The sequence below is a fragment of the Eschrichtius robustus genome, chromosome 5 (assembly GCF_028021215.1).
Source record: "Eschrichtius robustus isolate mEscRob2 chromosome 5, mEscRob2.pri, whole genome shotgun sequence".
Classification (NCBI taxonomy): Eukaryota; Metazoa; Chordata; class Mammalia; order Artiodactyla; family Eschrichtiidae; genus Eschrichtius; species Eschrichtius robustus.
In genome coordinates, this window is record NC_090828.1 from 79345710 (window position 1) to 79357884 (window position 12175).

Genomic DNA, 12175 nt, shown 5'->3' on the forward strand with positions numbered 1-12175 from the left:
GAAAAAATAACTAACTAGAAGGAAAAAATCTCTATCTTGTATTTGTTGTTTATGAGAGATCTCTGTGCTTTTCTGGAAATCCATTGAAGATTTGTGCTAATAAATGGTAATTTCCTATTCACAGCGTGAATATCGTAAAGACTATGAAAAGTCAAAAACTATCTACACGACACCTCTTGATATGCTCCAAGTGACTCAAGCTAAGAAATCTCAGGCAATTGCCAGTGATGTGGACTATAGGCACCTCTTACACAGTTACAGCTACCCGCCGGACAGCATTAACGTGGACCTTGCCAAGAAGGCTTATGCACTGCAGAGTGATGTGAGTAACCCGATTTTTTCTCTTCCCTCTTTTGAAGGTAGAAACTGAAAAGGATCTCTAAGTTGAGTGATGTTTTTGGCAATTCTCAGAAGTAGCTGCATTGTCTTCTGTGCGTAGCAAGTATGTAATGGGAAAATGAGCCTTGGGATTCTATGAGAGCACGCCCCTCAGAGTTAGAGAGGCCTGGGTCTGGCAAGCACCCCATCACAGTTTCCTTTTGGGAAAGTGATCACCCTTGCTGAGTTTAGAGTCCTCCTTGCAAAATTGGAATAATACAAAAGAATTGTTTTCATTATTTAAATGCATTCAAAATACTCTTAGCATGGTGCTGGGCCCTGGTGAATTCTCAGTAAACATTCACTATTATCATCATCACCATTATCATAATTATCACATTCATCATTACCAATAATTTTTTGTATAGATTGCTATCTTGCTGAAAATAAAATATTTATAGCATTACTTTTTATAATAGCTGGGGTTTTTCCTGCAGATCAAAACTTCTTTAGGCAAATTAATTTGTCTGAGCTCTACAATTGAATACTTTATCCTAACAATTCTATTTTTTTAAATGGTAAAATAGACATAACATAATATTTGCCATCTTTACCAGTTTTGATTGTACAGTTCAGCAGCAGTTAATTACATTCCCATTATTGTGCAACCAATCTCCAGAACTTTTTCATCTTGCAAAAATGCAACTCTCTGCACATCAAACAACTCCCCATTTCCTCTTCCCCTCAGTCCCTGTCAACCACCCTTCTACTTTCTGTCTCTGTGAGTTGGACTACTCTAAAGACCTCGTATCAATGGAATTATGCAGTGCTTGTCCTTTTGTGACTGCTTTATTTCACTTAGCATAATGTCCTCAAGGTTCATCCATGTTATATTATGTGTCAGAATTTCCTTCCTTTTTGAGGCTGAATTCTATTCCATTCTATGTGTATACATTTGGGCTATCCGTTCATCTGTCAGTGAACATTTGGGTTGCTTCCACCTTCTGGCTATTGTGACTAATGCCACAGTGAACATGGATGTATGAATATCTTCAAGATCCTGCTTTCAATTCTTCCGAGTATATACCCAGAAGTAGAATTTCTGGATGATTTGGTAGTTCTATTTTTAATTTTTTGAGGAATCACTGTACTATTTTCCATAGCAGCGGCACAATTTTACATTCTCATCACTAAAAATTCTATTTTATGCATTATTATCTTATTTGTTTCATTTTGTTATGTTTCTTCCTCCCAAATAGGTCATAGGTTTTTCAAAGGCAGGAACCAGTGGTTTCTTGATTTTTCATTCCAGTTAAAAGGCCCACACTAAAGAACAATCATCTGAATTTTGTATCTAGAGTGCATGTTTTAGGTATCACCTATAGCCAGACAACAGCAGTAGGTCATTATTTTAATAGCATCAAGTAACTGTCTCCCAGATAGTTCCAATTCCAAATGATAACTGCTCTCCATAAGCAAATAATTGAATACAACTATATTAAAGTGTGTTGTTAGCCAATGTAGAAACACTCTTAAGCTTACCATTACACATGAAGGGCAATATGTGTAAACACTTAATAACTATTAACTATTTGTTAATACAAATAACTGCTATCAAGTCTTATCAGAAAATGAGCAAAATTATCCACCTTCAATATGGCCTTCAGTTATAATTTGACCATAGAAACATAATACATAATATGTTCTAGCGAGCAAACATCTCACGTTTGATGATCTAAATATAACAATTTCATTTATTCTTTGAAATACAGCTTTGAATTTAGCAGATTGGAATTATAATTCCACATACTTTGGAAATAAGGATGAAGTAGAACATATGCCAACTAGAAAGAACAGTGAAAACCTAAGGGCTGTTAAAATCTCTCCCCAAGGAAATGTTTAAAATAACCTCAATGTATGGAATAAGGAAACTGGTCAGAAATCTTAAAAGCATTCTTTTGGGGAAAATGTTAACGATTTTACGAAGAAGGATGATGCTGAGTAAAGAAATGTAACCTGGGGCTTCCCTGGTGGCGCAGTGGTTGAGAATCTGCCTGCCAATGCAGGGGACACGGGTTCGAGCCCTGGTCTGGGAAGATCCCACATGCCGCGGAGCAACTGGGCCCGTGAGCCACAATTACTGAGCCTGTGTGTCTGGAGCCTGTGCTCCGCAGCAAGAGAGGCCGCGATAGTGAGAGGCCCGTGCACCGCGATGAAGACTGGCCCCCGCTTGCCACAACTAGAGAAGGCCCTCGCACAGAAATGAAGACCCAACACAGCCATAAATAATTAATTAATTAATTAATTAATTTTTTTAAAAAAAGAAATGTAACCTTTCTCTTGGTGTTTTAGGTCACATACAAAGCTGACTACAACAGCTGGATGAAAGGTTGCGGCTGGGTACCTTTTGGATCCTTAGAAATGGAAAAGGCAAAGCGAGCTTCAGACATTCTGAATGAGGTAAAGCCATCATATCTCTGTGTGTCACAGAGATAGATTTGTGAATGTAACATGGTAAAACTTCCCAAACCATGGAAAATGCCTCCTTTACCACTTCATTTTCTAGTATTGTTGCTGAGGAAAAAAACCCCAACTTATCATGTACATGAATTATCTCGGTAGATAATCATACCTCTTCACATCACCAAAGTCGTTTACGTTAACCACTCATGACAGAAATATTTTTAACAGCTTTATCGAGGTATAGTTTGCATACTACAAAAATTCTCATATTTTAAGTGTACACCTTGACAAGTTTTAATAAATCCATATAGTTTCATAGCCATCCCCACAATTGAATTTTTTTTAACTGGTAAATGCATCTTTATTTTTCAGAAGCAATATAGAAAATGAGTAGTATATTATGAAATACACAATATAGGAGTGAAATCAGCATGGTCAAGGGAGGTTGGACTGCAAGCTCTGTTAGGTTGTTGGATGCAGTTGGTATCAAGAGATTAGGTCAAGGTTGCTTCAACTTTGGCCTTGGGTTTCATGAGATCCCCCTACTAGTTAGGAATGGTTTTAGCAGCAAGAAAAAGAGAATACTTGAAGTTATGGAGGCTACTCAAATACTTTGCCTTCAAAATAGTCAGGAGGGAGTTGGCTGCTGGCGTAGATTCAGGGGCTCAGTGATATCAGACCCACAATTGAATTTTAAGATGCTGCTAGCACCCCCAAAAATTCCCACTCCCATTTTCAACCCCAGACAACCACTGATCTGCTTTCTGCCTCTATAATTTTGCCTTTTCTAGAAATTTCTTTTGTATCAGGATTCTTTCACTTAGCATAATGTTTTTGAGGTTCGTCCATATCTCTACATGTGTCTGTAATATTTTCCTTTTTATTAGTGAGAGTAGTATTCCTTTGCACGGCTATATCACGCTTTGATTGTCCAGTTACTGGGCATGTGGATTTTTTCCAATATTTGGCAATTGTGAATTATGCATATAATGACTATTATAGAAATTTTCTTTGAAGTATTATTATACCTTATGCTATATTCTTGATGACTTTGAAGTAGTAGATATGTTGTTATTCAGTCTAAGGAGAAACAAAGGTGATCTTGGGGCTCTTAAAGCAGTCACTTCTCTGACAGCAGTTGAACATTCCCCCTGCTGTCAGGTGAATCCGTCATCCAGGAAGTTAGACCACATAAAGAAGGGTCAGAGGTGCTAAGTGAGGGTTGTCTTCCACACCCAAGTTTTTGTTGTTCTTATTGTTTTGTACTTCTGTTTGTTTTTGGTGAAAACCACTTTATCTACTCAAGAGATCTTTCAGAAAAAATTCTGGGTTAGTGGTTTTCAGAAGTCTGAAGTTGAAAGAGGGATGCTACTATATACACAAAAGTGGGATGTATAGTATGCAAAAATGAAGAGAACTAGGAGAAGAACATAGGAATAAGGGTAGCTAGATGTTGCCAGCTCCCAATTGAGACATCTTCCCCATGGGCCCTCTCCTATGTCTCCTCAGCACTTTAGTGATAACTTATGTACTAACCTCATTAAGGCTTGCAAAGCAAAAGTCCTTCTTTTCCTATTAATAATCCATAGCAATTGCCCTAGTTCCTCAATTCCTCCTCCCTCAACTGGAGAGCTTCAGTTGCTGATGGAGTGACAAGGAAAATGACATTCCTGGGAGCTTGTTTAGTGTCATGCAAAGATACTCCAAATGTTCTTGCATGCTTTTCTGTTAATCCTTTAGAAAACTTTGTAATGTTTCGGGATTCTGCTGAGCTTTCACAGTGCCTTCTTTCACATCGTAAGCAAGAAATTAAGAGAGTAAAGTCGTTCCTGAAAGTTATGTTTGTCTGTACTGCCCCAAACAATCCAAAATTAAAACAATCTCTTTTAAATGTTGGTTTTTGTATTGTATTCATTTTTTCCCCCAAGCCAGCAAAGAATCAAATATTTTTACATTTTAAAATCAGGAAAATTTCTTGTCCCTCCAAAATAAATCTAAAGTATTTTGATTTCTTAGCCTTTGGTGAAAGTATTATTATCTTTCTCTTTTTAATGTGTCAAACAGAAAAAATATCGCCAACATCCAGATACTCTCAAGTTTACTTCGATTGAAGATGCTCCAATTATAGTGCAGTCTAAGATCAACCAGGCCCAGAGGAGTGATGTACGTGTTAATTCTCTCTGTATTTAAATGTTAACTCATACAAATACATTTGTATTCTAAATGTAATGATCACCTGTACTTATTAGGCAATCTAAAGAGACTCAGTTATATGAGCAACTGTATAATTCCCCAGGTTTTCATTAAAAAAGCACACCTCATTCATATCTTTAGAGGATTGTATATATGTCAGTGATTGGACATTGCTCTCGAGGAAAAGGTAAGAGGGGCTTCTCTTGATAACCAGAAACACAAGCCTATTTCTAGGAAAGATCAGGAAAGTGATTATAGACACTACATCATATGAAGGGGTTATATTTAAAGTCAGAGGTAAGACAAAAATCATGCTTAGTAAAAACTACCCCTAAGTCCCTTTAGTCACCCACTGCCCACAAAATATAATATAGATAGTTGGTAAATCCCACCCTATTAACTTTTCCTATGCTCAGGAAAGTGTCTGCAGGTTAACTTTGTCTTTGGGTCACTTTCCTGGGCTCTTAGCTAGGTCCCCCTACCTTAGTCTGGAGGTTCTTAACGCATACCAAGAGACTTTTGCCAAGGCTAAACAGGCACTAAGATCAGACCCTGTGCAATTGCATAGGAGATCTTAAATGCCTACAAATATTTTCAGGGGAATGTGGGGAAGGCACAGAGAGTGTCTTTCATTAAAAAAACTCCTCTGTGCAATGTGATCTGCTCCAAAATTATTCTCCTGTGCCGTTAAACACTTTCCCCTACTTTATTTGTTTGTTTATGTGTTTTTTTCTCTTCCAGATTGCCTACAAAGTCAAAGGGGAGGAATTTATTCACAAGTACAGTCTGCCGGCGGACGTGCCCCAGTTCATTCAGGCTAAAGTCAACGCCTACAATATCAGTGAGGTGTGCATGTGGGCTCAGCTGCTCACTGAGGGTTAAGCCTTTTCTACATGTGGTCTGAGTTATCTTCAAATGACATTTTTCTTTCAGAATATGTACAAAGCAGACTTGAAAGACCTGAGCAAGAAGGGATACGACCTGAGAAACGATGCGATCCCCATCAAAGCTGCCAAAGCTGCCAGGCAGGCGGCGAGTGACGTAAGTCCAGCTGGTGGTCACCTGTGTGTAACCAGAAAATGGGGGCAGGTGGGCTTCTTATCCAAGTCCCCATGTCTGCTGTCCCTGACTGGAAGCAAGCCAGGCTGAAACTATTTAGAGAAGAAAGTTCCCTAAACAGATCTGAATTTTCTTGGGGGTAAGGATTTGTATAACCTTAACCAATCTGTTCTAATCAAGCCCCCTAATTTAAAATTCTCATCTATATTTCTGCAGAAATTCACGTTATTTCTCTTATAGAAATAAAGAAGCTATTGACATCATAATAACCTCCTGATGGTAAACCTTTATCTCAAAACTTGCTAAATTTCTATGAATTCCCTCTTTGCCTTACCTCTCTTTTCACTTCATTGCTTCTACAGACTGATGAATGGGCTTCAAGTGTCAGAGCCCCTAAGAGTCAGCCATTAGGTTGCATTAAAGTTAAGACTTTTGTTTCTTTTCCTATCTTACTTCAACTCAGATATGAACTGAAGTCACTTTGCTCTTTGAGATTTAAATAAAATGGACTCAAGCCCCCTCCTGCTGTCCTGCAGGAAGTGGGATTCCCTCCCCATGCTTGCTGCATTCTCTGAGGTTTTTGCTTTTCCGATCACCTCTGGCTCCTGGTTTGCACATGATGGTTTTGCTCTGGCTTACCTGGGCTCTCCTCCCCTAGATTTATTCTCTTTCTGCTCTGCATGATCCAGAGATGGAACTCAGCCCCTTCTTTTTGGTTTCCCTCCAAATCCCAAGCACAACTTTAATGATTGTTTGAAATGGGGTTGTCACTGCAGCAATGTAAATACATTAAGACTGAATAATGAATGTCTGTGTCCTAACAGCCCTGCTCCAGAATTTCTCACTGATCCCCTTTCTCTGTGGGTGATCTCCTCCAGCCACCCCACCCCAGCATACACACAAACCTTCCCTCACATCTCTGCTTCTCCGTTTCCTGGGGTTCTTCCCAAGTCTCCTCAAGGACGCTTAATTCTCCCCACTTTATTATTCAGAACCAATTAGTGTTACACACTACTGGTTCTGGGTCTCCCTTTGAATATCCAAAGACTCATTAAAATTGTACTATTACTACTACTAGTATAATTCTACTAATAAAATAGCCAGCTATTTGGCTTTAGAAGCACAGTATAATTGGTAGAGTTTGTGAAATATTTATCTTTTCATTTGTCTCTATCACTGTCCAAGTGGAACAGAACTTATTTTACTGTGTCACTGATATAAATTATAGTAACATCCCCACCCCAACCTCCCTTGGGTGGCAGAAGCAACCAAATGGACTCTAAATAACATTTTAATTTTAATAGGCTACATTTCAAATATATACAAGCAAATATCGAATTGTTTGGTTATTGAAATAATTTCTGGGAAGCTCAGTTGCTCAAATCATGGTCTCATTGTTCAGTAAAACCTTCATAACTACATTAAAAAATATGACCACCTTTGTTTCCAACAGGTTCACTACAAAAAAGATTATGAAAAAGCCAAAGGGAAAATGGTTGGCTTCCGAAGTCTCCAAGATGATCCTAAACTGGTTCATTATGTGAATGTGGCCAAGATACAATCGGACCGGGAATATAAAAAAGACTATGAGAAGACAAAGACCAAATACAACACACCCCATGATATGTTCAACGTTGTGGCAGCTAAGAAAGCTCAGGATGTTGCCAGCAATGCCAACTATAAGCATTTGCTTCATCACTACACCTACCTGCCTGATGCCATGGACCTGGAATTGTCGAAAAACATGATGCACATACAGAGCGATGTAAGTGACATTTACTCCACAAGACAGTCCCCCTCTAAGGAGGGAGCCTGCGTGAGAGAACCCACTGCCTGGGGCACTCACTTCTCTCTTCTCTCTTTGCTGTAGAACGTCTATAAGGAAGACTACAACACCTGGATGAAAGGCATAGGCTGGATACCTATTGGCAGTCTGGAGGTAGAAAAAGTTAAAAAGGCAGGTGATGCCCTGAACGAAAAGAAGTACAGGCAACATCCAGACACCCTCAAATTTACCAGCATCGTGGACTCCCCAGTTATGGTCCAGGCAAAACAGAACACACAGCAAGTCAGTGATGTGAGTACAACAAAAGAGAGGGTGCAAAAGGATGGAGGGAGGCTTCAAAAGATCAGCTCATCATTTTTATTCTCTGAGCCTAATATCTTTTCCTTTTAAAATTATTATTTTATTTCATTTAAAAAAAATAATTACAATTATTTTTAGTTTGGGCACTAACATTTTCTTTTTTTTTTTTTTTCTATCTTGCTTTTTACCTTCCTTTTAAAAATGTCTTCCTTTTTAACTGCCTATAAATACTGTGTTATTTGATAAAGTATTTGAGAAAGTGCAAAAAGTTCTACCCTAGAACAACACACACACAAACAAAACTTAAGCTTAAATCCCATACACCTTATTGTGGCAAATGCATCATATTCAATTCTATATTAAGTTGCTCATATTTGCTTTTCATATATAAAATATTAGTACAGGGAAATAATACACATGAGTAGATGATTTCTCTCCTCAGAATTCATCATACACAATTATTATAGAGACTTTTCTTTACTTACGTCTTCGAGGAGATTAGTATATTGTTTGCCTGCCTGTCCATGAGCAATGTATATGCTCTGGCTAAAGACAGCTCTCAAGGAAAATTTGGTGTATGAAAGAGCTAAAGGGACACCAAAAACATTCATTCATTAATTCATTGAATGAATGTTTTTGAACACCTTCCATGTGCCAGGCACTATATTATGTGCTGATGGTATAAAGATGAAACAGACGAGGATGAATGGGATACAGGACAAGAGTATAAGACAAAGACATGGATAGAAACAGCATCATCATATGGAGAGACGAACGCTACAGGAGAGGCATGTGCTAAGTAAGTATAAGAGGAGAGGGTAACTGCCTGCCAGAGCTTCCCTGGCAAATAAGGGAAGGCTGCATTATTGGCAAAAGGAAAAACATAATGACAGTCAAGAAGTAATGAATGGAAGGACAGTGAAGGATGAAGGATTCAGGATTGTAATCCTTCAAGACCTGATTATTGAGGGTCTTGAATGTTAATTTATACTCTGGACATTATGGGGTAGGTAACAGGAAGTACTGAAGATTTTTAATCCATGGAGTTGCATTATCAGGTCTGTGTTTTAAAAGATAATTGGCAAAAAATGCAGAGAATATATTGGAAAGGGGAGAGATTGAAGGCAAGGAGATGAATTAGAAAGCTGCTACAGAAATTCAACAGAAGCCTTATTCGGACCTAACTCAGGCAATAGCAGTGGGAAAGGAGATGTTTAGAAGGTAAAATTAACGAGATTCTCTGAATGCTTAGATGTGGTTTCTAAAGGCAGTGAGGAAGTGAAGATAGCTCTTGGATTCCTAGAAGAAATTATTTAGTATTTGGAGATTCATTTAGATATAAGCCATTTCAGATTTTACTTGTGATACATGCACACCAGTTTACATATGGTATTCCACACAGACATGCCTGGGAAATGGAGGTATATATGATAAATGACAATCAAGAGATTAAAAATCTACTTGGGATTCCGATTCTGTTTTAGTTTTAGAAACTGAGCAATTTCTTTCTTTTTCATTACCAAGAGGAGGATACAGTATGATTTCTACCCCATGCACTTTGGTGTCTTTCAGACATCTTTAAAATGGCAAAATAGGGTAAATATGAAGTGGTAAACCTTTTGCGTAGGCTGGATTTACATATAAGCACCTTTATATTATGAGGAAATTATTATGTGCTTTTACTGATACAATTATAATTGGAAAGTTTTTAGGGGAATTGAAAGACTCATTCTAACTACCTCTTTCTCTCTAAGAATAAAAAACCAAAAAAAAAAAACAAACAACCAAGACTTTAAGAACTATTAACTCCACTAGCAAAAATGACCTTTTCTGGCTTTAGTGAATTCTGTTATCCATGTTAGGGTTTCACATTTGAACTCATTTTTTATTCATCTCTGGCAAGCAAAGATTTCTCTTTTCTTAGGATTTTTTTCTCTCTATTTTAATACAGAGTTTTTGGGTCTTCCTTAAGATAATGAGATTCTTGAGTTTCTTAAAATAGGAAGATGGCTTTGATAATTTTAAGTAATAGAAATTGTGGGGGATTATGCTAGGAATAACTTCTTTAAGCGTGTAATTAATGTATTTTCCTTTTTGTACCATCCATAATGCATTTTATTTTTGTGACTATGTGTTGCAGATCTTATACAAAGCTAAAGGAGAAGATGTGAAGCATAAATATACGATGGGTCCTGATGTTCCTCAATTTCTCCAGGCCAAGTGCAATGCTTACAATATAAGTGATGTAAGTAGGGTTTTTGATGGGGTGTGAAACCCAGACCTGATGATAAAATAATAGAATTTTAGTGCATGACAGGGCTTTGACAACTTAGGTCAATTTTCTCCATAGCCCCCATTAGAGCATATCCCATGATGATGGTTCTGTACCTCTTGAGTCGGCCTTTTCAAGTATAGGACAACTCTAAAGGGTATAGCATTCTTCTTTGTGTCAAGCTCAACACATATTCCTCTAGTTTTCCTAGTTCTGCACATGGAGGAAGTTTTTATCCTCCAGAAAAATAAGGATAAATGAAATCCCCCCCCCTTTTTTTTTTTTTAACAACAACCTAAAATTTCTAAAGCTAACCACCAGGTCTTTCCTGGACCTTCCTTTCATAAGATTGAACTTCATTTTCTCCAGTTGGTTCTCACATACTGTGGTTTCCAGAACCTTTATTATTCTCCTCTGGATCCACTCCAGTTTCTCAATTTCCCTCTTCAATATATGCCCAAACCAGACTTTGGTGAATGGTTAGTACAGAGTCTAATAATTTTATGCTATACAATTTTATGTATGATGTTTTGCTAATGTGACTTCTTTTTTTTAAATTGAAGTATAGTTGATTTATCATTAATGTGACTTCTTAAAACTGTGTGCTATCGGAGATTCTTCTAGCTTCTATCTGGAAAAGAACAAAGCAATCCCAGCTGTTGAGGAATCAGTGTAGCTGATTACCCCACAACATGCTGACATCCTTTTTCCTTTTCCATCGCAGGTCTGTTATAAACAGGACTGGCATGATTTAATAGCCAAGGGCAACAATGTGCTGGGTGATGCTATACCCATCACTGCAGCCAAAGCATCAAGAAACATTGCCAGTGACGTGAGTAAAAATTTTAGGTGAAATCTGGGTGATTGTCTTTTTCACAAAGTAATCAAACGGGTGCTTGTTAAAATGATGCCACATTGAAAACAGTATGTTGAATTAATGACATTTAAATTCTCCACAAAATATTGTTTTGAAAACCTGTCACTTTTTCAATGTTTTGTGATTCTTGTCAGTTGACCCCACTTGGTAGAGCTGTCATAAATCTGACAGTGGCTTTCTTTCCTGATTCATAGCCCAAATTACCTTCCCTGACACATTTCCCTGACAGCCCACATTTATTTTCAGGGAGAATACCCCACCTGATGCTAACACGTTAAATTCAGATGACTGCCTGTATTATAATTGTATTAAGAAGATTGAAAAAATGTTAAATAAAATGTACAGATTTTATAAACCAAATGGGAAAAAGCCCACTTTTCTAGAATATAATTTTGATTTATTTCATCTGTAATAGAAAAAGTGTACACTTATACTTCTTCTTATCATTGAAAAACAAAATTTTCCAAAAGCACGCACACCCCATAGATTTCACTGTCACACACTATTCCAGAGGCTACACTCTTTGTCTGAGACAAGAAAAGGAAGAAACCACGTGTACAGACCATGTGGAAGATAGGGTGTAAGAATTCTACAGTCTTCCATGTAGGGATGGTACTGAAAATGTGTTCCTCAAAGCTTTGCACATCACTCTGAAATACATTTCTAGTTTAAGGAGAAAGTGACAGTCTAAAATATGACATTATCATTTTTATTTTTAGCCCTTACACAGAACTTTTTCTAACATGCCTAGAAATTACTTGATAATTCTTTTGCCTGCTAAACTCTTGTTTATAAATTGGCGCTTAAATGGCAGGAGCAGAGTGTCTTCAGAGTTTGGGTGGATTTGAATTCTCTTACATAAAAATTGAGGTTTTGATCTGTTACCTACTGTATAGCTCAGTCTACA

General features: G+C 37.6%; 1 protein-coding gene across 2 annotated transcripts in view; it reads left to right on the top strand.

Moving 5' to 3' along the window:
* The window catches only part of NEB (nebulin), a 229140-nt gene that overhangs the window by 36264 nt on the left and 180701 nt on the right, over positions 1–12175 (top strand). For both annotated transcript variants that reach the window (XM_068545120.1, XM_068545119.1), the window contains exons 19-27: positions 125–322; positions 2671–2778; positions 4846–4944; positions 5716–5820; positions 5908–6015; positions 7487–7798; positions 7904–8110; positions 10260–10364; positions 11116–11223. In XM_068545120.1, the coding sequence (XP_068401221.1) occupies positions 125–322; positions 2671–2778; positions 4846–4944; positions 5716–5820; positions 5908–6015; positions 7487–7798; positions 7904–8110; positions 10260–10364; positions 11116–11223 (1350 nt within the window). The remainder of the gene's footprint in view (positions 1–124; positions 323–2670; positions 2779–4845; positions 4945–5715; positions 5821–5907; positions 6016–7486; positions 7799–7903; positions 8111–10259; positions 10365–11115; positions 11224–12175) is intronic.